The sequence below is a fragment of the Polyergus mexicanus genome, unplaced genomic scaffold (genome assembly GCF_030449975.1).
Source record: "Polyergus mexicanus isolate NDT 795.1 unplaced genomic scaffold, iyPolMexi1.0 SCAF_2, whole genome shotgun sequence".
In the NCBI taxonomy this organism is placed as follows: Eukaryota; Metazoa; Arthropoda; class Insecta; order Hymenoptera; family Formicidae; genus Polyergus; species Polyergus mexicanus.
Genome location: NW_027223322.1, coordinates 1,955,803 through 1,982,861, shown reverse-complemented (window position 1 = coordinate 1,982,861; position 27,059 = coordinate 1,955,803). Strand labels below are relative to the sequence as shown.

General features: G+C 40.5%; 1 protein-coding gene across 5 annotated transcripts; it reads left to right on the top strand.

Annotated features, from left to right (window-relative positions):
• The first annotated feature begins 163 nt into the window (after positions 1 to 163).
• Positions 164 to 27,059, top strand: LOC138943615 (dual 3',5'-cyclic-AMP and -GMP phosphodiesterase 11). Of its 5 annotated transcripts, none has more exons than XM_070314591.1 (17): positions 418 to 1,232; positions 7,290 to 7,386; positions 8,433 to 8,537; positions 20,727 to 20,979; positions 21,341 to 21,704; positions 21,767 to 22,150; positions 22,528 to 22,776; positions 22,856 to 22,966; positions 23,053 to 23,150; positions 23,232 to 23,295; positions 23,372 to 23,607; positions 23,687 to 23,786; positions 23,864 to 24,118; positions 24,197 to 24,306; positions 24,385 to 24,790; positions 24,873 to 24,956; positions 25,044 to 27,059. In XM_070314591.1, exons 1-17 carry the CDS (start codon positions 1,191 to 1,193, stop codon positions 25,221 to 25,223), a joined length of 3,138 nt encoding a protein of 1,045 aa, XP_070170692.1. In that variant the 5' UTR covers positions 418 to 1,190; the 3' UTR covers positions 25,224 to 27,059. The 5 variants fall into 5 exon arrangements, with proteins under 5 accessions (XP_070170700.1, XP_070170692.1, XP_070170686.1 ...); XM_070314585.1 differs by having other exon boundaries at positions 7,272 to 7,386; XM_070314599.1 differs by lacking the exon at positions 7,290 to 7,386 and having other exon boundaries at positions 164 to 504.

Genomic DNA, 27,059 nt, shown 5'->3' with positions numbered 1-27,059 from the left:
TCAAGCCACGTAACACTCTTGTGAAAGAAAGAGAAGAGTGTGCGCCTGTAATAATATCTCGTCAATGTGTCGGTGTCGGTTTATCAGCCAGTGCAGTCCGGTGCAGGCACGCAGTCCGCCGTGGAAGCTGGTGGAAGCGTCACGCCACGCCACGCTACGCCACGCCACGCGACGCGACGCGCCGCGCCAAGGACGCGCCAACGACAGGCGTCGACGCTGCCTCCTTCCGTCCTTTTTCTTTTCACTGGAGCCGCGATCGGCGCGTCTCGGGTGTCAAAAATTCGACCGTTATCGTTCTCGTGGATAACGTCGCGACGTGTGTACCGGGGACACGCGCAACACGAAGATCGAGAGAGAAAGAGAGAGAGAGAGAGAGAGAGAGAGAGAGAGAGAGAGAGAGAGAGAGATTCTCGTTTGGAATCCCGACTCACGGAAGTCGATCGGAATTTCACCGACGAGGGTACGACCTCGCAACCTCCGCAACGTCGTTTTTGTCTCGAAAAGGTACGTCCGCACGCCGTTAGTTCGCGGTTGCGCGTTTACGATATCGGATGACGATTGCGATTACGATTGGCGCCCAAACCAACACTATACGACACTTTTATATTTTGTAAAAATTACGATAATGTATCTACATCGCGTATGCGAGGAGCGAGATAGATACCGCGAGTGATAGGGACGAGAGGGAAAGAGACGCGACGGGGGAGCGCGGTATATTATCCTATATATGATTTTACTTCGATGCGCGTGTAAAATAAAGTTTGCTGCAGAGAATAAAACGCGCGCCTCTCAAAGTGTCACGACGCAGTCGAGCGACACGTCGCCGCGGTATTTTATTATACGATGTTATATTTTTACATCGCATTTTTATTATTTATACATGCAAAGAGATAACTGTAAGATCTGTTAAAATATTCCGCGCTGTAATTTCTGACTCGCTCGCATCGTTAAAGATTACGGTAGAATGCGTTATTTACGTAGGCTCCTCTCTTTTCTCTCTCTCTCTCTCTCTCTCTCTCTCTCTCTCTCTCTCTGTCTGTCTGTCTGTCTGTCTCTGTCTCTCTCCCGGTATCGACGTGGAATTGCGCGCGTTCGAGTATTCTTTGTTCGAGAAAGATGCTGAAACGGCGTTAAAAATATATCCGCTTTATTCTCGCGCATCACGCGGTACGCTATAGTTGCGTATAAACATGTCGACCACCTCGAAACATCTGGACATATACAATGTACAGGTAAATGTAGCTTCTTTCTCATGCAAAGCTAACAATAAGATACCACGCCCCGGGTATCCGGTACCCTTGAACCGGGGAAGGCGCGTTCCCGAACAGCGCGATACTTACATTTTATTACTCCGGAAATAAAGGTGATACACATGCTATGTTCTTCGAAGCGCGCGCGAAAAAAAAAAAGAGAAGAAGAAGATGCGAGAAAGAAAAAGGGGAGATAAATGCAAGCTCTCGCGGTAATTAGCTTTGCGGCCGTTGCAAAATTGCATAAGCTCGAAACTATCGCGGGGAGATAAAGCGAGCGAAATTAACAGCGTCCGTTATCTATCTGGTCTCGCGTTCTTCTTCCCTTGCGCGAAACGTCGCGACAGACCAGCGTCTGTTTTCATTTAATATATGTAGCGTACGATGGACGAGATACCGCGATAAAGTATCGTAGATATCGTCGTGCGCTCGGCGCGAACGAAGCTACGCCAAGTCGAGGCGCCGCACGAAATGCGCAATATTGTTGCAAGTGCAAGGTTAACACGCAGCGTACATTGCGCGGGATCCGACTGATTATTTCCTGCCGGTAAACGGCCTTACAGCGTCGATTGGCTATATCGTTGCCGTCTTTCGTCAAATCATCGTCGCGATTACTCAAGAGCACGCGATTTAAGGGTTCAGTCTACTCTATAGCGGTATGAAAAATTGATGATTTTTAGAAACTTTTTTTTTTTTTTTAAATATTAGAAATTGATATTTTTGACGTTTCGCATATGGTTTTATCGATGCTTAAATAGCACAATGTTTTTTAATCTTGGATATTAACTTTTTTTTTGTTCAATACGAGTCTTCGCGCGACGCGTTTTTAAAAATAACGGCGTGACATGCTGCTTCTCGTGTATAAATTTTGGTAATTAAATAATTGATTTTAACAATTAAAATTTAATATATAAAATAATTATTTTAATGAGAATTATTAATAGAAATTTAAATTTAATTGTTAATCAATAAAAAGTGCCAGCAATTGCGGTTAAATTTAAGATAAAAATAAATTTATATTAATTAAAAAAATATATTATTTAGAATTATTAAATTTTTATTTATGATGAAATATAATAAAAATTAAAAGATTAATTGTCTGAAATGGAAAAAAAAAACTCGGTCCAGTTTCATTTCGTAGGATATATTTTTGAGATATCGAAACTAATTGGAATTTAAAAAACTGGTTTCTGATAAATTCTGAAAATATCTAATTTCAAAATGACATCACTTTGTTATTTTTCAATTTTTTTCTAACAACGTTAGATTAAGTATCCCCCCCCCCCCAAATCTTAAAACCGAGTTTTTTTTTTTTTATTTCAGACACGAAGAGCGATATATGTTATATCGTCATTTTTAAACATGCTACGCACAGAGGTTCGTATTGAACAAAACAAAAAAAAAATAAACATATATCCAAAATAAAAAAAAAAAATACTGACGTATTATTTAAAAATCAATAAAATATTTACTTAATGTAAAACGTCGAAACAAAAAGATCAATTTATAATATTTTTCAATAGAAGAATTTCTAAAAATTAATTCTTTATACTTGAGTAGACTGGGCTCTTAACTATCAAATTCTACTCAAATTTCGCGATCGATAAGCGAATAAAAAATATTTATTTAGAACGTAATCCAAATAATTTGTTCTCCTATCTATCTTTTTAATTGAATTAGAATTTTCTTTGCTAAAAACGTGATGCGTTTATATAAATTATTTATTTAATTTCTTTATTCTATTATTGAAGATGGAAAAAGAGGGAAAAAATTAAAAGCGTAGGTAGTGCAAGCCGAAAAAAAAAAAGTAGACCATTTTTTTCAGTCGCGCTTAATTAAGTGGAATAGGCTGCGCGGGTTGCGAGTGAAGGAACCACTTGTGATTCGAATGCGATAACCTTATCTGCGGCTATTGGACGGAAAACACATTATCGCTTTTTACCCATTTTTATCTACCCGACCTCGGAACATCATTTCTCGTATCTCTGTGAAATTCGTATGTATGAAATTAATGAGTCGTTTTGGTCCGCGTGGACGCGAAAGTCGGACATTTCGATCGACGATGAGCCACCGTGAGATTTCTAATACGTCTTTGAACGTGCTATGACTGGCTAACAGAAAGTTGACACTCTCGAAGACGACCAAGATAGCGCGTGTTCAGTGAAAAAGAAAGCGATGTGCTCGCACTGAGCGCGCGCGCGTATACACACACACACACACACACACGCACGCGCGCGCGCGCACACACACACACAAAAAAAGCACAAACGGCGACTCATTCGATAAATACTATCGCAGCGGTTTCCAACCTTTTTGAAACATTGTGGCATACTTTCAAACTGGATAGTATTTTGATAACGCATCTAGCGGAAATATATCATATGTGAAGTGAATTATATAAATAAAGATTATCGCCAATTAACTCTATGTATTTGTCTCTATAAAGAAAGAGAGAGAGAGAGAGAGAGAGAGAGAGAGAGAGAGAGAGAGAGAATGGAGGAAAAAAATATATAAAATATATATATCATTTTATAAAAATATAAAAAATAAAAAGTTTCATTTACATTAGACAAAAAAAATAACATTTATGTTGCAAATCTAATGTCTCGTCTGATTTCTTTAACTTTAATCTCATTATGTAAATGTATTTAAAGGAAACTTGTTGCAAAGTAATACGAATAAAAATGAAATGTAGTTACTTTGATGTTTAGTCGACTAAGTACACGAGGCGAATCGCGAACTTTATCGCGTATTTCTTCACGTTGCGTTTCCGTTTTTTATGACGCAGATAAAAGATTTATGTATACCGTGGTTATATTATATACAAGAAAAATACGTATTCATTTTTCTTGTCATAGAAAATGATTTCATGTAACTCGCACGTCTATATATAGGATATCCCAAAAAGCTCGGATGAGCCCTTTAATGACATAATCATTGACCAGTTTGAAAAATCGATTCTTTCTTAACGAACAAGATTATCGCATAATCTCCTTATTTCTAATATTCTGTCCTTTTTTTTTTTCGTGTACGCGTGTCATATATCTTTATAATTATACATAAAGATTTTAAATAGAATATTTTCTATTAAGATAAATTTCTATCAAAATGAATAAGGAATATATTCCTCTTGATTCTTGAAAATTTAATACGTGAAAAATCCTTTTCTTTCTTTATAATTTGAAAATTATTACAATCTTCTACTCACACATACAAAATTCTCGTTAAAGAAAAATCGATTTAAAAAAAAAAAGAACATTCCAAATGATCAAAATCATTCAAAAATCTTTTCAAATTTTTGAGATATTTTACGAATAAATAGGAATATTTACAACAATAAAATTAAAAAAATTACACAAGGTTCGAATAATAAATATCAATTAGTGAAAAAGGAATGGCCAGGTGGAGCCTGGACGCGGTATTTATAGCATAATAATTGTATACTATTTTAATAAATAATATTAACGATCTTTCCTTTTTTCACTAATTTTCAATTTCGATAGATGCTTTTTCTTCCATGCTTTTTGCTTCACGCCAAAATTTTTCACCTCTGCGACGCGACAACCGCAGAAATACGCGGATATGATAAGCGCGGTGACGAATCCAGTGGAAGGAAATCCTCTTGCTAAAGAATCGCTACCGAAGCGAAGCAAAAGGAGGGCAAAAGAGGTTGCAGCCATCGGCAAGTAGCTTGCCGAGCTTGCTTATCGGATGCTATTGAACTCTATCTATAACGTATACAAGGGACAACTATATCGATGCTTATTATTACGTAAATGGCCAATAACGCATAGGCACAATATGCATTATCATTCTATGCCTTTATATACGCTTCCGTCTCCACATCTGCGTGCCGGAATGGCGGATCTTTGAACGATCTTATCTTGGAACGACACTTCGATACCAGTTATGTCACTGATTACCTTTACGTGTCAATAAGAGTTAATCATTTTTTAATCATCATATCGAGATCCTCAGTATATGCGCATTTTACAAACCTGATATATAACATATTCCGTTGTGCGCGCGCGTTTCCAAGTATCACTTACGATACGTGGCTGTTATTTGCCGAAGGAACGATCGATATGATAATGTAAATATGTCGCAAGCGATGCTCGGGGATATTGGTTCTTTCGCGTTATCATTTGTATTTGAAAATTCGGAAAAATCAAATAATAAATGTTTTTCAAGAGGGAAAAAAAAACAAACAAACGTGACGGTAATTATCTCGCTCTGTTTCTAAAAACATTTTAAAGCTCGAATCTGATAAACATGATATATAACTCTCAGGATTCAGGATGTTTTTGTTTCTTGTACATTATCTATTATTAAAAGACGTGCGCGAGAAATACAGCACCCCGTATATTCAAATCTCGAGGATTACAATATGACACGAGGCGCGCTGGCTTTCGGTAAAATGAGTTCTTAAAATACTGCACACGATAATCAAATTAATATTTATGAATTTTGCGTGCATGTCGATCGATTCTAGCGTGCATACGTTTCATAAGACACATTACAGGATTTAACCACGATCGGAGATCCGTGGGCTACAAAGGAAAATTGAAGCAAACATCTTTTATCCCTCGAAAGCTCTTTGATTAATATTGCTTATCGCTCGTTGTTCATCGAGAACGACGACCGAGTTTAGAGCGAACAAACGTAGACCGGGCCAACGGAAAAGTAACGAAAGATATCTGTCGAAAGATAATGAAATTATGATATCGTTGCTGAGAAAGGAGTGTCGTTCGAATAAAACGTATGCGAGTTAGCAGTTTTTTTTCCCCCGAGATATATATATATATATATACAAAGTGTCCCATTTTAAAGGACCCACTCAAATATCTCAGAAACACTGCGTTAACACTATAATAAAGTATTTTTTCATTAAGTACTTTTTGAGTTATTTTATATTTTATATAATCTGACATATTTTGATATATAAAATAAAATACAATATTTCGTAAAATATTCAGTTTTCGATTATCTTACCGTAATACTTTTATGTACAGAATAACGAGATAAATCAATTGGTATAAAAAAATAATTGTTTTTAAGAAAATTATTTACGTGTTTTTTTTTTTTTTTTTTTTACACTAATTGATTTGTCTCATTATTCTGTACATAAAAGTATTACGGTAAGATTATTGAAAACTGAATATTTTACAAAATATTTTATTTTTTATATCAAAATATGTCAGATTATATAAAATATAAAATAACTCAAAAAGTACTTAATGAAAAAATACTTTATTATAGTGTTTTGGAAAGCTCTCGAGATAAGCTACAAGAACGCTAAATAAAAAATGGGGGTTTCCATTTAAGATTTTAAAGTTGACCTTTACATGACCTTCAAATGATTTTCCAAAGTCAAATCATTGTCACCATCTTCTGGCCCCCTTGAAGCCACAAAACTATTGTTTGAAACATTTTTCGATTTAACGCAGTGTTTCTGAGATATTTGAGTGGGTCCTTTAAAATGGGACACCCTATATATATATATATATACACATAAATGTGGTAATCTAAGGGCGTTTTATATTAGATACAATCGCTTTATCGTCCTTTTGCGTAATCGAAACAGTTAGCCGTCCCAAAGTGACCCCAGAAATAACGTTTGGAGCGTGCGCGACACTGGCCATTAAGCCGATGAGATGCGGAGGCGCAGATCGGAAGTTTAATGCACGTATCGATTGGCGATCGTATTAGTTAACGATTGTCGAATGAAAGTCGTAAGAGATGAGATCGGTATCGACCGATGGGATATATAGAAAGTAACGGATATATGGGCGTATATAGTTGTCGTATGAGGAATCGTGTCGGAGCACGCATATCGTTTTCCCCTGCTACCAATCCTGCTAGCCACTCAAGGTTAATTCAACCGTGAATTCAACCGGCCATCAGCGAGCACCCTCCGATTTCCCTCATTCGACGGGTATCCTCGTCCCCGGGTACCTTCCCCGCGCGACGACGTTTCGCGTCTTCCTTTACGTATACGCGATGGCTATTCGTGAACGACAGTGTCGTTATCTGGCCAAGGGGAAGGGTGACGGCAGGAGAAGATTACTCTGTTCGTGCACCTGCAGCTGCGCTACCTCGTCTAGTCCTGAAATCGAGGAGCAACCGGACGGATTTTGTAAGTTTGATGAGCGCGATTTTTATTTAAAAAAAAAAAAAAAAAAAAAAAAAAAAAAAAAAAAAAAAAAAAAACACCGACACGATCTGTATGGCACAATTAAAATGCACAAGTTGTTCTCTTCCTGTGCTCGTTATTACGCGCGTCTCCTTCCGCCGCGTGCTCGTTACTCGCACAAGATAGCCTTACCTGGCAGTAGCCGTTAAGTATTATCAACCTGTAATAGCTATAGTAGTCGTTCCGTGACATCTGAAGCGAATCTTATTTTTCCGGGAATATATCATTGGGAAATTTTCTCCGCTGTAAAATTAGGATACTCTCTGTCCTGTATATAGAGATGGCAAATAATCGTGCGAAAAATTATCAATTCGCCCGACGAAGAATCCGCCTGCGCGACACCTGCGATTCAATGTCCTCGCTTGTCGCTTTATCATTCGCGACAGTGAAACCGAATACCGAGCGAAGCGCGTCGTATTGCTTCGTATTGCTTGCGTTGTACTCGTTTTAATGAGCCATCGATAATGACCTCCCCTCCCCTCCCCACCCCTCTTCACCCTTTCCCTTCCTCGTGACAGCGATGTTCCGTCTTGATTCCAGCGCTTTCGAGATATTGCACCCTCTCGCGTTACAAGATGTTTCTCCTTCCCCCCCCCTCCACCCCTTCTCCCACTCGATCCCTCGCGCGCCACGGTATCTTTAATTCTCGATTAATCGTATATAATCGCTACAGAAAAATTATCCGCTGTACATTTAGCAAGTATCCGATAACCAGCGAGGGGCTGTGCAAACAAACGATCTAATATATGTATTTGGCCGAAAATATGTAACAACCGTTACTCTTTTCATGCCTTTTTCGCGCGTTTTGAAAATACCCCCCTCCCCTCGCCCCCTCCCTCCCTCTCTCTCTCTCTCTCTCTCTCTCTCTCTCTCTCTCTCTCTTGCACATATACACTCACACAGACGACAATTTGGCGCAAAGTACAAATATAAAAAGCGATAAAAGTATAAAAATTTGATTTGCAAAAAGAGTATTTGTTGGTTTGTAGGTTCGCGGAACGCAGTCAAGCTGGCTGCCTCCGGCGGTAACCCCGCCGCTGCCGTCGCCGCATCCGCGCATCCTCCCGTGCTTTGGAGCTCCCGCAGGAAGCCGGGTAAGTTTTTTATTTAAAAAAAAAAAAATTCCCCCCCCCCCTCCTCGAAAATTCGTCCATTGGCGAATTTTCAAGCCGACGTCGCTTCTTTCTTAACGCATCGCAACGAGCACGACGATTTATTCGACGATTGGTGGAGGAGTGTTCGTCCGAGCGGGCGATAAATAAAACGGAGAATAGAATTGAATTGAAATTCCGACGAAAGGCAGTTGCCAAGCGAACCACCCATGTCCATCGCAAAGTCATATTGGATTGTAAATGTCAGTAGCGAGAAATCGCATTTTTTTTTCTCCCGCCACGCGTCGAAATAGATTAGCCTTCTTTTTTTTCTTTCTTTCTTTCTTTTGCCCGCACGCTACAACAATCTCGCATTCGATGCAGAATGGACGAAAATTTTCATCAACAGGGAGGATCGCAAGATTATTTTATATTATAAGATAAATCATTTAACGCGAACCACGACATTTCACGACCTCCTTCTTCCTAGGCTCGCCGTGTTCCTGAAAAGAGATAAAATTTATGAATTACCCTATATATGGCGTGTACCGACACGCGTGCGCAAACGTGAATCATGGAATTAGCCTGGAGGTCAATTTCAGTGCGACAAGCTAATTCGATACGAGTCGCATGCTCGTTTGACCCAGACTCGTTGACCCGTCACGTCAAATCCTGAATCTTCACCGCAACTTTGTTTCTTTCTCTCTCTCTCTCTCTCTAACGAATAGCGCCCAACAGTAACGCTTTACACGAGATTCCTCTCTTCATTTACGCCATCTGACAAATCTTCGTTTGCTTTGTTGACGTTTTGATAATCTTTGTATCACCTTAGTTTTTTTAATCGGCTCGAGTTATACTTTTTATTTGCTCAAGTTCCACTTTTGATTAAAAGCTTCTTTTGACGTCCGTCGAGCAATCCGATTCATTCTGCTTTATTATTCTCATAAGTTGGTAGTCGCTACGTCTTTACACAGTGCGGAAAGTCTATGCGAACGGATACGTCAATTAGGATGCCGCTAATTTACGAAGGTTACGGCTTTCCGCTCTCACAAATGTCGAAGTCCGACGTGTCTCTGGCGGAACGCGCAGGCGGATGAGAAAAAAAAAAAAAGATGGGAAAGATGAAAGAATCTCGTATGAAGAGATCGTTTCTTCGATGGTGACAGGCGCGTATAGGGCAAGGGATTATCATAGGAATTGAGCGACCGTGTTAATGTCGAGAGAAGCACGAGCGTGGATCGGTCAAGGTTACGATAATATCTGCGATAATATCGCGTAAAGGATCAGACTCATCGTCGTTAATGCGTTATTTCCAAAACGTACAATTTTCTTGCCCACGATGAAAATACATGCCGAAATTGCAATAAATAAATTACCATAATAAGAGGGGAAAAACATGAAAAAGAGGGGAGGGAAATAATACGTACGTAGGGGAGAGCCAGTCCGGAATGCGAGCGCGATAAAAATATTTGCGTTAATTATGACTCTTGAGATAATGATCATGCAAGAATGTTAATCAGTCTCGATACATCTAGAATCCGTTGTGTTTGTCGCGGATCGAATCCGCGGGTAAATCATCGCTGAATCGTAGAAACGGATGATACATGCGGAAAAAGAAGAATAACGACGCGATGATTTACGAACGCGAGAAGCATACATATTCCTCGGCGAGTCGCGATTAGAGGAGAGAGAGGAGAGAGAGAGAGAGTCGCGAGCGTCGCTCTCGCGAAACGCATCATCCGCGAAGAGAAATCCGTCTGTTCGCGAGCCAGTGTTGCTCGGCTATAACGACGCGCGAAACTCTTCGCCGGGAGGAGCGGATAAAAGATGCGTTCTTCGAATCGACTCGTCGGCGATTATTACAGCTAAACGTGTCGGTGTAGTGACAATTGTAATCGCAAAAGTGCGCGAGTGTCTCGCGGACCGCGAGTTTCTTCCTCTCGAAGAACTCTCGCTCCCTCGCCTCGGCTCTGCTGACGCGCCCAACTCACGCCGGACTCTTATCACGATGTGTACCGTGCGATACCACGAACGCTACCTCATCAGTTGCATAATCCGACGCGACATGGCGCGTCGCGTATGTATGCGGGTACGTGCATCGGTACGGCACGCTCACGCGTGCTTATCGCACGCAAGTTTACCGAGTAACAGAGTGGGAAAGCGTGCGCTGCGTCTCTTCTAGCCTCGCTTTGTCTCTCGGTCTAAAGACGATTTTTTTTTTCTCCGTTTTAAATCCGCGAGCAGCGAGTGATTAACTCTTTTTTTTTTTTTTTTCTTACTTGATCATTCACGCGAGCGTCGCGGGGAGAAAAAAGAACCTGATTTATCTCGACGCCTCTGGCGTAAGAAAGAGATTTATAAAATTTTTCTCTTCCGACGTTGTAATCCAATATGGATGCGATGAGCGATGAGAAGTCTTGAAAGGATAAAAATGAAATGCGGATATAACGTATGCGTTATCCGAAAACGTAGCCTTAGATAAATCTATATCCTCTGTCTTTCGAATAGAACGAAGAAGGTGGGAGATGTGACTACTCGCTATATAACGAGGTCTTGTCTGGTATGGACGCTTCTTTAATTCTGCCTCTCTCTCTCTCTCTCTCTGCCTCTCTCTGCCTCCCGTTCTTCTTCTCCCTCCTTCTATCTGGTGACGCGTGCACGGGTAACACGCATTCGTACACGCGCGCGTACTTATCGCACGAATGTGACGATGCAAGCGCATTATGTACAATGGTGAGCGAGATAAAAAAATGTATTTATCTCGTGTCAGCTCGCGCTAAAGATCGACAAAACTTTTTTTCCACGAATACCGCTCATGCTCCGTGTAATGATTTTCGTTTGTCATTCGGTGTGTCACATGTTATACACTGATGCGGTTCGTGTTTCTCCGATAAGTCCGCAACATCTCGTCTTCCGATTACGCTCGATAATTTGATTTACCCTGAAAATACGATGCAGTACTTAATCGGAATTAGAAACTTTGTCTCCTTCTCTCTCTCTCTCTCTTTCTTTCTTCCCCCTCTTAGGGTTCGAAACGTCACAACGCGCCGCACCACGACTCGGTTGAACTCGACTCGACTGACTCGACTCGACTCCATTCGATCAGGCTCGTAACAGTCGCGACTAAACTTGCGTGCAGCTCGCCACGTGCGTAGTCGATGCATCGCGCCAGTGTCTCGTAACACGCGAAGCAGCGAATTTTGCTCGGTGCACTGACAATGAGTTTTCCATTTTTCCAAAGCTCGCTCAACGATGTGACTTTGTAGGAAAAAAAAAAAGAAGAAAAAAGCGATCAGTAGTGCGTAGACGAAGCGATGAAACGCGATTTCTCTCGCGCGACAACGTTCGCCGCCCGAATACGAAAACATCGATGATCGAGCGATATTTCGTGATACTCGCGAAAGAGAGAGAGAGAGAGAGAGAGAGAGAGAGAGAGAGAGAGAGAGAGAGAGAGAGAGAGAGAGAGAGAGGAAAGAGTGTACGCGCAGCTACGGAATCTCACGATAAATACCGAATTCTTCGAAGAACAAACGCGCCTTTCGAGCAGCGTGAAATCTTACGCGGTTGTTCGCTTTATAATAGTGTGGTTTTTTTTTTTTGTGATCGCATCGAGTCTTCCATCTTCGTTTTGGAGGCACGATTAAAAAATTGTCCTTGAAGGTGGACGGATTGTAAACGGATTCAGTTGACTTTTCCGTTGACTTTGTCGGTTTCCGTGTTGCATCGCGAACGTAGCGAGTCGGGCAACTCGCGTATACGTATATCAGGCGCGATAAGATGTGACCAGGGCGAGCTGCAATCGGTTTCCCAGAGCGAAACGAGCATATTCGCCAAGTGTAACTAGGCAGCTGCGATCACTTTGTCGATCGTACTTTAAAGCTCTCTCTGTAGCTCCGGTCCGGCCACGTGTCGATGTTATCGGATAGAATTCGCACGTAGGGAGCGATTATGCGAACGAGTTCATTCATCGTGCGGATTCCAGCTCGCCGGAAGTGACGACTTCCTCGCTACGTGGTGGTGGTGGTGGTGGTGGTGGTGGTACGCGCACACAGTGTATCCTCCAGTCGTGAATGCATCGTGCACGCACGAACGCACGCAACGAGCGCACGTATACGCGCGCGTACATACGGACACGTGCGCGCGCGCTCGCTCTGACCTAGAGGAAGCGAAAGGAGAAGAAAGAGAGGATGTCGACTCGCCGCCGAGCGATCGCGACCGCGTCGTGCGGCGAGATGCAGCGTCCTGTTGTCGGTCGACGGTCAGTGGCTCTTTGAAGGTTTCGCCTTATCGACGATGGACATCATCAGGATCGATCGAGCGAACCACTGTACGGCAGAGATCGTGCTTCGTATCGTTGTTATTGTTGTTCCTCGACGCCGCGCTCACCAGCACGATTATGCAGCTGAAGAAAGCGATGCTTAAGATATTCGATCAATGTAAGTTCATCCCGTAGCTGCACCCGCAAACGTTCCGCGCTAATAATAATAATTTTCTTTCCTCGTCGCTAACGAATCTCTCTTCTCGCTCTCCCTCTCTCTCCCTTCACCTATCCTATAACCGTTGCTAATCTCACCGCATGTGCAGAATTAGCTCGAAAATCGTCACCGCTCGCCGTAAGCGTGAACGGTGGGTCCAATGTCTGGATGCACGCATGTTTCTCGTTCATCCGTATGCGCAACGATGCGTTGAGACGTGCGTGCATTACGCGGCAACGTGATTCCGTCGTGCGTAGCATCGGCGGCCCCCGTTAAAAGCCCCCTAGATCGTAATAGCGTAATAACGTAGGGCGCGCAGGTCGGATTACATTGTAAGACACATTGACGAAAATTTTATAATATCCGTGTATACGCCACACGAACTTGGCGCGTGTAGCGTTATACATCCGGAGGTGAGATATCTCGTCTTTTAAATGCACGACTCGTTAACCTTCGCGTTGCATCGTCAATGTAGACACACTCTCGCGGCAATATATCCGTAAAACGAATTTTCTAGCTACAGAGAAATATATGTATATATTTATAAAAAGTATTTCTCTCTTTTTCTCTCTCTCTCTCTCTCTCTCTCTCTCTCTCTTTCTATATATATATAAATATCGATACGTAATGCGTATGTGTGTGTGAAGTTGTTTTCGTTTCTTGTTATCGCCCTCAACAATCCGGCGTTATCTTTTCGATGTAAATTACTAAGCTATGTAACATATGCTAGTTTGTGTAAAAAAACTGATACGTCATAAAGAATCGTGTCTAAAATAAAAAGTTGGCGACCGAAGGAAAGTGAGACGAGCGACGACTTCTTCATATATGTCGCTTTCTCTCTCTCTCTCTCTCTCTCTCTTTCTTTCTGTAATTAAATGATGGGCACGTTCCCGCAAAGGACAGGCTATTGCATTCGTGTGCACGAATACGCGCCGTTGCCGATTTTTGATCGGGCACGATGCTAATGTCACGATAAGATTTACAGTTAACGATAAGCGCTTTATATCTCCGGCACAAGAGAATCGCGTAAACTTTGAATTTAATGTGGAATTTCCATCGCGAGGAGAGATATCGGAGCGCACTTTTGCGCTCCGATCCGATCCGATATCGCGATTTATCGACGAGACTGTTTATTTACGCATTTGACGATTGCGTCAACAACTCCCGTTATCCGAAAGAATGACAACAATGGCCAATCCGTGTCATCGATTGACCAAATCTTATCGTCCCGTGTTTTCATACGCGAAAAAGAAACAAATAATAGATGATCTTACAAGTCGTGGAAATCTATTGTTTAGAAATTTTGTCCGATTTCTAAAAGTAAACTTGGCCTGATCTCGATACGAGAAAAGATTCACACGCGCGAGACGAGATAATAAATTTCATATAATTTTTCGCACAAGTACGCGGGGAAGGGGAAATGTGATCGGGATGATCTTGTTCGATTTTTGTCTTCCAAATACACCGCAACTAATCGATCGCGAGAGCGTGTGGTCGCGACGCTTACCGATTGCAGGAGCAATCGTACGGGACGAATAACGACGACTTATTTGCATTGGCCAAGGTAACTCCCGCTATTTCGTTGCGTAACTTGGCAGATTACGAGAAAAGCGTCGTTGGCTCCTCGACGACGTGCGATATTCGTGTGCAATTTCCTTCGAGTGTCACGAGAGCGTTGCTCTTTGCCTTCGATATTTTCTTCGCTCCACGTGTACGATTTAAATGAATTTTTTATCAGAAATAATCGCGAAACAATTCGACTTGGATTATCTCGCAATCTCTTCTTCCACGACTTACAAGATGACTTTACGTAACGGAGTAACTTTTTCACACGTACGAGTGAAATATCGATGAAATATGCGATGGAAGAGAACCGGGAGTAAAGCGAGAAAAGTGTAACGCTTTAAACTCAGATATATAGATATATCTCGTGTTTGTCGATCGTTTCGTGTGGGCTACGAATCTCTTTTGCAACGAGACGACGTGACGATACGCACGCTCACACGTGTTGGTCGAGTTTAATATAGCTGCGTGTGTCGCCTTGCGTAGCTCAAACGTTTACCTCGACGCATGCCGAAAGTGGAGCTCGATGACGAGCTTCCTCTTCTCCTTGGAATTAAAGCTGGCTGCGAAGAATGCCGCATACTTCCTCCAGAGTCGATTTCGATTTCCTCAGCCGCTATGCCGCTCGAATCTTGCGCTGTAAAAAATTTTCCAAACATTCAGACACGTTTTTGTCTGAATTTTCTCGGTGTCTCAAACAGGGTGTCTGCTCTCTGGAAAAACATGGAAAACCTGGAATTGTCGGGGAATTTTTTTGTACCTGGAGAAATCAGGGAATTCTCGTGGAATCTTTTTGAGACTCGGGGAATTAAAAAAAAATTTTTCTCTTTCATAATTTTGCTCTTATACTGTAAGCAATAAACAATCCGCTAAAATATATTATAAATATATATCTATCTCTGTTCAATATCTTAACAAAACATTGAATATGCAATAGATTTTCTTTATTTTAATTTTTAGTAACAAAAAATAAAAATGTTATACAAGTTAAAAATCTGACACTTGAAACTTAAGTGATTTTATGTTTTCCTTCGTATAAGAGAAAAAAACATTAGAAAACGCGTAGAATAAAAAAATTTATATTAGGAAATTGCATCGAAAAATCTTTAAATTATTTTCTTTACTTGGAATTTTGAACAAAAATATCTGGAAGATAAGGGAATTTTTTTATAAGATTCGAATATAGACACCCTGTGAAAGAAATTTCCGGCAATCTGTCTTAATCGTCAGAGTCGTTTCTCTAAAAGTTTAGAGGAGTTTGTCTGAAAATTGAAACGGATCTGAAAATTCAGATGCAAAAAAGCGGCAGACACTTTGTCTAAAGTTTCAGTCCAAATTTTTTTTTTTACAGTATGGATACAAGAAAAGTTCGGTCCAGCCAATCCGCATTACTCTTGACAGACACTTATGTATATATTTTAAATACTTTAGATATTTATGTTATTTGATAATTATTTGGTCACTTATTATTCAACGTACAAGAGAAATTTCTTGCGATATTAACATTTTTGGATTAGGCTGATTTTTCAAATCTCTTTTTTAAATGTATCGGAAATTCGACAACGAGATTCTTTGTGAAAGAATCGAGCAAATATATCGAAATTCTGAAAATAGCTTTTGCTAACTTTGCAGAAATTACGGTAATCACGATGAGATTGAACTTTAAAAGAAATCTCAAATGTATGTATCGCGATCTAAGCGGATCGTCTACAATACTAATCGCAGATTTAAATGAGTGTTCCATCGCAATATGTGCTGGCTTTAAAAGATGATTGATCCCTGTTTAAAATCGCGAACTGGAAATATTCTGGATATTTGCACGATACGTTTTCAAAGTAGAAATTGAAGAGCGTGCGTAGATGACACGCGATTACTAATTTCGCGGCTATTAATGACATAAGATTTGAGTGGAACAAACAACTACGAGAGATAAGATCGCGAATCGATTTAATTCGTTTTCATACGCGGATTTGAAAGAAAACGGTAGCATTGAACTTGACGGCAGTGACGACCGAGTACGCAGACTTGGCGGGTAGACGGCAGGGGGGGGGGGGAAGAGAGTCTGTGATGCTGTCAGAAAACGAAGAACCGGCGACCGGTCCGAGAGCAGGTTTCAACGGCCTCTTCTTGGTATCACGTACATTTGAACGCGAACGCGGGGGAATCGACGCCTGGCCAAAAGACGATAAATCCTTTTTTCGCCTCGTTGTCCTTCCACCTTTCGAGTCCTTCGACCTTGCCGACCCGATCTCGGTTACATGGAACGCGCGGTTTCAGTCGCTTCCGCTTTCTGGGAAACTGGTCCGTCCGCTATATTTGCGTCATCAGTTCTAAGAATCCATATAAAATTTGGTTCCGCCAGATTTCTATTTCGCTCTTTAAACGAAGCATCGAATTATCGTTGATCGATTAACGCGAAAACAGCGAGAAATCTTCCGACAATTTTCAAGTCCTTATCTATCTCGAATACAAGATTTATGATTCTTAGAAAATGATTTAGCGATTTATAGCTTCACTCAATTTTTCGCTTTTCTGAAAAAGTAGTAAATTTCCCATCTGGCAAGTACCAAATCGATGTAATCTATAGCGGATTTAATTCGATTCCCGAACTAATCGATCATATGCTTTTTATTATTCGCACGCTTCATCTCTTCAAGGTCTCGTTCCATAAAATCTCCTTATTAGATTAGTCGCGACACGCTTTATCTTCGTAATACGTAATTCCGGGAAAATTTCTTTAATGATACCTATAATGAGGAACGACGATCGGATGGTTGATCGATCTGCGACCGGTCGAAGTAAAGTAAGACCGCGGCCAGCTCGGTGGCGAGCAGATAGGTCAGCTTGGCGCCATCGGGCCTCGGGCCGAGGCGAAGGCGCGTGAAGGCCGGTCGGTCGGTTTCTCAGCTTTCCGACCGTGCCGTTTGCTACAAGCGTGCGAAACGCCAGCGTGTTCGCCTTTTGTATAACTGTGCCTTTCGTACTCGTGCATATAGCAGTCTGTCGTACGAGGAAGAGGAGCGTTTACGTATCCGAAAGACGAAATAATCACTTGGAGAGATGCGAAGATTCGAAAATACTCGATAAATTATGCGTTTATTTATTCATAACCATCCAATGTTCAATATTTAGCATCTAATTTTTTTAGTAATTTCAAGTATACTAGTGAGAGAAAATGTTTACGAATGTCTCTGGACCCTAGGCGACGACCGACGACGCATTATCGGAATAACTTTGCCGCATAGATAACTTCATCGAACTTTAAAACGGGTATGATTATCAGCTGACTTGTAAGCTTTAATTTCAGTGTTGTTTGGCTTCTACTATCTCCCAGTAGTATATCCAATAGTTATCGTTTTCCCTGTTGCGTGTGTCATCGACGAATAGCGAAAGCAATGACGTTCACGAGGACTCGTTAAACGTAAAGTGTATTCATTATAATCGCGATCGTCCTCAACATAATAAAAAGGCGTCGCAACGAAAAGAACATTCGTTGTAGGCGCGTATGGAGATACGGAAGCTGATCAAAACTTCGCGATATCTTCTGTCTTGTTTTCGTTCGATTATTTTATACTTCGCTTGTTTGATTTTTTTCATGGACATTCGTATAAAGGATGTCCTTCGACGCATTTTCTTTGAATCGCGGATTCTTTGAACAAATTTATGAATGGATTATTTTCTTTATAAAAATATCGAGACACGTAAATCTCGAATTATTGTATATGCGATTGTCGATAGAAAGGATTTTGGAAAATTTAGTTTTAGAGGGATAAAAAGATAATTATATTTTTCAATTAGATTCTCGAGTAAACTTTACTTTGACAGAATTTCTATGGAGATTTAATTACAAAAACATGATATTGAGAGTTTGTAATGAATGATCTTCCTTTTTGATATCTTCGTTGTAGAAAAAGTTACTCGAATTTCGGGTAAGAATTCGTAGATTATTAAATGACGTACGCTTTGGCAGGGATATCTCGTATAACGATTTTTAAAATGCACGTCGCGTTCGCACTCGCTCGTCCACACAATCCGTAACTTATTTAAGCGGACTATCGATATTCAGCACGCGTTTAAGAATCGAATAGTTTGAAATTGCTAGTAACATCAGAGAAAAAGAGAAAGAGAAAGAGAGAAAAGGAGAGGGAAAGGAAGCGCGGGAACATAGAGGAAAATCAGCCCACCCACGTGTACCATGCTGTTTTTACATAAAATATTGTCAATCGGGCATAATTCAAATCTAATTTATCGAAGGTTAAATTTTTCTAACACGAGATGATCTGTAACGTAATGTTCGGAGAGAAAAATGTATACTTCGAACTGATTTAACCCGTACAGAATCTTTCAGTCACACATCGCAGCAACATTAGAATTCTGCAAATTATAGCTACGTCGCAGAGACATTGTAGAGGAATTGCAAGATTCTGATAAAAATGCAGCGACATTGCGTAACGTATTTGCCTTGCTGCAAACCTGCAATAAAAAATTCCTGTGATTTTCCCGCGCGTGTGATATGGAAGATAATGAAACTTTGGGGGGGGAAAAAAAACAATTAGGCAATACATATCGATCACTTAATATCACGCAATAAATTAATGAATAAGAATAAATTGATGTATGTCTTGTAGCACGGAACAAACGGTATATAAAATATAATTCTACTTCGAACAAATTCGAAAATGTAGAACAAGATTTCGATCCGTTATATCGTGTGTGGAGAATCATTGTCTTTTCCAACGGGGTAATTCGTCAGTTACACACAGAGCTTCCTGCATTACGCTGCGTCGCCGAGAAAGCTAATATTTCACGCGATTACACTCCGCTATAGCCGATTATCGTGGCGACATCCGTACACGTATACGACATCAGTCGGTAGTTGATAATCGACAGTTCGAATGAGCAGGACCAATGCGACATGCGGCAACTCACCCGTGAAGAGAACGCGCGCTCACGTTTCGTAGGAAATTTACCCGGTATAATCCGTATCGTGTTTTTCCACGGATTTCGTTTACATTTGGTCGCCAGATCACTCCTCGCTCCTCCGACGAACTCTACATTTTCTTGCATGGATTTAAAAAAGATATAGATTTAGATAAACGAAAAATGAATATCTTCTTTACAAGATATTTCATATTGTATTTTATATCGAAATGTACGATACGTGGTACAATATAAAATATTAATGTATATTCACTTTATTCGCATCATTTTAATACAATACTACTTCTTTAATATCACGCGCGAAAGGAATTTATTCATATAAAATATGAAAGAATCGTAATCATTGAAAAAAGAAACATCGATTATAAAGTTTCGAGAAAAAATTGTGACCATGGAAAAAAAATTTCTTTACCACGATAAGCATCCGTTCATTCAAAATAATTTCTCCCCGAAATACATTTTCGTATTATCAAAAAATCATCAGATATATTTGAAGCACAATCACGATAAGAGGGATCGCGTATATATCAAAATACGAATCGACGATCGATGGGAATATCCCAGCTGATAGAGGTAAAATTTGGCTTCGATCGAACCAAAGATTAAAAGCCTACGAATAAAATACGCATCTTACACTTTAGACATCATGACGAGCGCGCGCCTTACCTTTGCGTCAAGTCGGAGCAGAGAAGTGCGAGGGGGAGGGGAGGGCGATGACGATGACGTTACCATGTGGTTTTCCTTTGATGTGCAATATCCGCTCTCACAGCCGTACGCGATGTGTCGTGTCGTGTCGTGTCGTGTCGTGTCGTGTGTGCGTGCGTGCGTGCGTGCGTGCGATGAGCGTACGCATGACGGAATCGCTACGTCGAGAGATGTGAGCGAATAAATCTCGTTGCCTCGAAATATGTTGAAAAGGAAAACGCGTTTCTCTTCGCGATTCTCTTCCATCTATCCACTTGAAAGATACGTTACAATTGTAAGACTTCTCCGGGATTAAAATTAACATTCTATTAAAACTTTGTTATAATTGATATACGACTTCTCAGAGTTCTCCACAGTTATCGAATTCTCGTTACGTTTCGGCAAGAGTGAGCGAGCGAGAAATTAAATTGCTAACTTGTAACGGATAATCGCGATGATTTACGTGAAACAAAATGTTCTTGATGAAATGATGAATGATTCTGTAATTAATACAACGGCATAAATGCAGGCCTGCACTTGCGGAGCATCGAGGAGCCGAGGATGACGGCGGAAACGGCGGCTCCCTGCGTACAGGGGGTGCAAGGAGCACAGAGCGGCATGGTCAACCAGAGTATGTTGCAACAGGTGCAAGATGGAAGTGGCGGCAGCGGTGGCAGCGGTGCTTATTACTCCTCAACGTCGACGGTGTACGATCCAGAGTACGCTCGTATGGAGGCTTGGCTCGACGAGCATCCCGACTTCGTTAACGATTACTTTTTACGGTATTATTCTCCCTCTGATTTGATGATTTAGACGAAAAAGATTCGCCCCAGGTAGAAAACGCACGTTATTTGGACGTTAAATAACGTATCATGTGCGTTTGTTACTTGGGGCGTTACTGTTTCTTCGACATCATCAAATCCTTTACTCGTTATCACGTTTGTTAAATGACAATTGAATCGCTTTGCTGTATACGTTTATTATTTAACAATGTTCTTTTTTTAAAGCGGTATGGTTTTTTTTTCTTCTTTTTGTATTATTGCTCCTTTTCTTCTGATACTATAATCTTAATCTTTAGACAAGTATTCCCAAAAATTGCTATTATTAGATTTTTACTAGTGTTTTTGACTTCTGGATCATTAGGAAGGCGACACGACAGACTGTAGACATGTGGCTGGTGTCACACGCGACGCCGACTTCGTCGTCCAGCAGCTGCATGGAGCTCTCTAGCCCGACTCACGGCGGCAACTCGTCCTCCGGACGTGGCGGTGGTTCGGGAGCCACGACACCCGTGCGCAAGATCTCGGCGCATGAATTTGAACGAGGGGGCCTTCTCAAACCGATCGTCAACACGATCGACGGAACGCCGACTTTTCTGAGTGTGTCGCCAGGTGAAATGGGTCAATCGGGTAATACCCAAGTCGGATCCGGTAATTCGAATCGACCTCAGAGACGATCCAGGCACGAGCTCAGGCATCTCGACGAGAAGGATCTCATTTTCGAGTTGGTAGGTAGTTGCGCGGAAGTACATCGTCGAGCTTCTATCCTTAAGACGTTTAATTCCATCAGGTCAAGGACATATGCAACGAGCTGGATGTGAGATCGTTGTGCCATAAAATCTTGCAGAATGTGAGCACGCTTCTCCACGCGGATCGTGGCTCACTGTTTCTCGTCCAGGGCGAGAGAAGCGGTACCGCTGTCAGTGTGTCGTCTTCTCGTGTCGAAAATCACGAGAACGCCGTCAACGACATTGACAACGGGGATCCGCAACGTAATGATCAATCATCCTGTCCGAGGAACCGATGTCTAGTATCGAAGCTCTTCGATGTTTGTTCGAGATCGACTTTGCTGGAGATGGAAAAGAAAGATGAAATTAAAATTCCCTGGGGCACCGGAATCGTTGGCTATGTCGCTGAGAGCGGGGAACCCGTCAATATACCAGATGCTTATAAGGTAAGGACTTGGAATTACTGTTTATCTATCTTTTCTATCTAATGAGAGCGCGTGATGCGTTTTGCACCACCTGGTCGATTATTATATATAATCATTGGAAATTCTCGATGAATCATGATAATTTGCGTATCCGAAATGCGATCGTTTCTGATATAAATAAATATGCACGAATATATACCTTATCTGATGCGCTTTTTAATCTCTATTTTGATTATCATTAATTGGCAAGAATAATTTGATTTAATTTTGTACTCCTGAAGAAAAAATCGAACAGAAATATTTTGATAACAGGAATACTTTGATGATATATGCATATATATAATGTAACATACATGTAATTAATATAATGTGTATAAAATAATTTCGATATATTCCAGGACTCCAGATTTAATCGCGAAATTGACGCATTAACGGGATACCGTACGCGTGCCTTACTGTGCATGCCTATTAAAGATTGCAATAGTGACGTCATCGGCGTAGCACAGGTAATCAACAAGCTCGGTGGCGAAGGACAATTCACTGCGCAGGACGAAAAGGTTTTCGCCGGTTATTTACAGTTCTGTGGTATCGGCTTGAGAAACGCGCAGCTTTACGAAAAAAGTCAATTGGAAGTGAAAAGAAATCAGGTAAATGCCGATTTTATTGATCAGAATTACGAGACGGAAGATATATAATTGTATTTTGTCTAATACATATTAACATTAGGTTCTATTGGATCTGGCTCGAATGATTTTCGAGGAACAAAGCACGATAGAGCACATGGTTTTGAGAATTCTTACGCATACGCAATCGTTGATTCAATGCCAACGTGTTCAGGTAATTAACATAAACGTTTACTGCGAGAATGAGATATGTTTATATGAGCGAAAGAGAACGTGTTAGAAGGTCATGATTGTTTTCAGGTGTTGCTCGTGCACAAAGCTTCAAAAGGCAGTTTCTCGCGTGTCTTCGACTTCGAGGCAAACGATCTCGCTGGCGAGGATTCTGATTCTCGTACTAGGTAAATAAAGGCATTTATAATTATCATTTCGGTTATTTTTTCGATAAATTCTACAAATCTTTTTTTTTTTTTTTTTTGCAGTCCGTTTGAGAGTAGATTTCCTATTAATGTTGGCATCACGGGTTACGTAGCGACAACCGGTGAAGTGAGTATCATTCTTCTATTTCGACACGATTGCGAAAATATTAGTGTTCAAGATGATAAAAAAAAGCGATTTATAGACTGTCAACATACCAAGCGCTTATGAGGATCCGAGATTCGATCCGTTAGTAGATGATGGTACCGGTTTTAGGCATCGTACAATTCTTTGCATGGCCATCAAGAATTCCTCCGGTCAGATAATCGGTGTCATTCAGTTGATCAATAAATTCGACGATCTGCTTTTTACAAAGAATGATGAGAATTTCGTCGAAGCGTTCGCGATATTCTGCGGGATGGGGATTCATAATACGCACATGTAAGTATATACGTACATCTCTTGAATCTACTCTTTGAATATACAATCTGATGTATTGTGTCATTTGTTTATTACTCAGGTATGAGAAGGCTATAATAGCAATGGCGAAACAGAGCGTCACTTTAGAAGTATTGAGTTACCATGCAACGGCGTCATTGGAAGACGCGCAGCGATTGAGGGTAGGTATGCTTCTAGCTATTTGCTTGCCGATATCTTGTAATTTTTTAAACGTTTATTATCCATTCTTTGCCAACAGAATTTAAGAGTTCCGTCATCAGTGCATTTTCAATTGCACGATTTCAAGTTTGACGATATACACATGGAGGATGACGAGACTCTCATCGCGTGTCTCAGAATGTTTCTCGATTTGGACTTTGTCGAACGGTTTCACATCGATTACGACGTACTTTGTCGTTGGTTGCTGAGTGTGAAGAAAAACTATCGAAACGTTACGTATCACAATTGGCGACACGCTTTTAATGTGGCTCAAATGATGTTCGCTATTCTGACAGTAAGTCCTTTTTTTAAATGAGTGCAATATCGAGATTCTTATTTACGAAATGAGAATATAATTTTTCCGTCGTTTTAGGCTACGCAATGGTGGAAGATCTTTGGTGAAATTGAATGTCTTGCGCTTATCATTGCCTGCTTATGTCACGATCTTGATCATCGTGGAACAAACAATTCTTTTCAAATAAAGTGAGCACTATTATTTATTTTCGAATCAATTATGAGAAATTCCTTACTTATACTGAAATACTATTTCATCGTTTTCAGAGCCTCTTCGCCATTGGCACAGTTATATTCGACCTCGACGATGGAACATCATCACTTTGATCAATGCCTGATGATCTTGAGCAGTCAAGGCAATCAAATTCTATCGAATCTTTCACCGGAAGAATATTCACGCGTAGTGAAGGTTCTCGAAGAAGCGATACTCTCAACCGATTTGGCCGTTTACTTTAGAAAGCGTGGCGCTTTTCTTAGTTTAGCACGCAGTGGTGGTTACAACTGGGCTTACAGTGATCACCGAGATCTTTTGCGCGGAATGCTGATGACAGTCTGCGATCTGGCCGCGATTACGAAACCGTGGGAAGTCGAAAAAAGAGTAGCCGAGCTCGTTAGTAGCGAGTTTTTCGAGCAGGGCGACATAGAGAGACGGACGCTCAACATTACGCCTATAGTGAGTAATATCAATATGTATACATAATAGATGTATAGATTTTGAAAACGCTCTTTTATGCGAACGCGTTTGTATTTTATAGGATATTATGAATCGAGAGAAAGAGGATCAATTGCCAATGATGCAAGTCGGCTTTATCGATTCAATCTGCCTTCCTATTTACGAGGTGCGTATGATCTGATAAATTGATATCATTTAATAAAATATTTTATCTTTCCGTATATTTTATTACTCTTCGCGTTTACTTTGATAGGCATTTGCCCAACTATCGGATAAACTTGTACCGCTCGTTGATGGGGTCAGGATGAATAAGCAACATTGGCTGGAAATCGCCGAGAGCAAGTGTCAAGCGGAGAACTGCACAAATCACGATAGGATGCCGTCAATGTCGGTGTCTGATAACGAGGAGACCAGCGAACAAGCGGACCAATAGTCATTATATTGACGCCACTGATTGCTAGAACGCACAAAACGGAGCCGTAGTGATCGTCCTACAGTTACATCAAAAAGAGAAAAAAATACGGCATATAGTTTATCTTTTACAGATCGTATCCAGTGGCAACTGGTTTCCTTGTCTCAATTATCAGGGCTTGTGTCCTGCGCGAAACAGGTGATATACATACATATATACATATATAATGTTTATATGTATAATAGACTCTACACTACTTCATTTCCGTCAATTAGATTTTTACGGATTCCACAGATCTGCTGATCAAATAGACCAAACATTCAACTTTTTCGCGTTGAACTCGTATATCTTAATCAAAATTGTTCTATATATTTAACATATAAGTTGAAGAAGTTATAAATACGTCGATCTTGCGAAATACGATGAGAAAAATTTTTGTTCTCTTTCTCTCTCTCTCTCTCTCTCTCTCTCTCTCTCTCTGTCTTACCTTGTCTCTTAATTCTCCTCCCTCTTCGTTCTCACCATCGTTCCCCCTCCTTCATCCATCTATTTCTCTCTGTTCGTCTTCCTAGAAAGTGATCAATCTCCATATACGCTACTATTGTACCTGATTGTATTGTACATATATTTACTACGACAGACTTTCGATGTAGAGAGAGAATGAAGACAGGGAGAGGGAGTTGATTTTCTAAAATATATGTTGTACAATAGTTTTCGACACAAATCGACTCGTCGAAGGACACAACTGAATGGAACGGCGCCTATACGCGCTAATTAGATTATATATTTGTATACCAAAGTGTAAATTTATATGTATATCGAGATCGATTGCGGTCAGATGGTAAAATAGCAATTTGAACGGTCTGTGACACATGCTAATTAATTAATTAGCGGTTAATTGCGGCGGACATGGTACCTGCCAGGCTTCTCAGTTGCTTTGTATTTGCTTTCTATTTCAAAAATAGATTCCTCGAATCGATCCGAACCCGAACAGCTGTTTTTCGTCTTTGCGTGGAGCTGTCATACCTTATTAGAATAAATTATACAAACATTCAGCAACAAATGACAGCACCTATATATCTTTTATTATAGTTGTAAAGTTTAGCATTTTTTTCATGTATGTTTTACTTTCTATATCAATAATATTTAATGATAAATAATATGTTATCATAGATACGACACGTGTCTACGATTTGATAACAAGAGAAATATGCATATCATTATATGTTTGCTGAAACAGGATAGCTTTCATATCTGTTATCATATCATAAGTGGAAAGCAGGACATCTGTGGATTATAAAAAGAGACTAATCTCGTATTCTTGTCGTTCGACAAATTTACTTGGCACATATACTATGGCTACGAAAAGACGAGAAACAGTTTAGGCATTTAGTAATCGCATGTGTGATCGTTTACTTATTATATAATCACAGCGCGTGACTTCCTCTATATGTTCCTTTAATCCTGCAATTTTTAAAGTGATCTTTTTGTTTATTTTTTACTTTAATATATTCGACTCCAAGCAGTACTTGGTTCTGCGTCGCCCCTACAAATAACGACGAAACGTGGGATAAAGTGATGAAAATGTAACAAGTGTGATAAAGTTTCCTCGTGTGCGCGTAACTGTATAGCGCGGGTGTATGCTCTCGAAAGGAGAATGCAAGAGCTATTGTACAGTTATTTTTTGTGTAAATTATATCGTGAAATGGCGTATCTCTATCGTTACGATAATAACGATGATAGCGCGCAAGTCATATGTTATATATATATATATATATATATATATATATATATATATATACATATATTCTACACGAACAATATCTAATATATTAAAATGAAAATAAATTATGCGAA

Coding starts and splice junctions, on each gene's coding strand:
- LOC138943615 (XM_070314585.1), top strand. CDS start 1,191: ATGTCGACCACCTCGAAACATCTGGACATATACAATGTACAG. Junction 20,980..21,340: donor GTTAACGATTACTTTTTACG/GTATTATTCTCC, acceptor CTGGATCATTAG/GAAGGCGACACGACAGACTG. Junction 22,777..22,855: donor TGGAAGTGAAAAGAAATCAG/GTAAATGCCGAT, acceptor TATTAACATTAG/GTTCTATTGGATCTGGCTCG.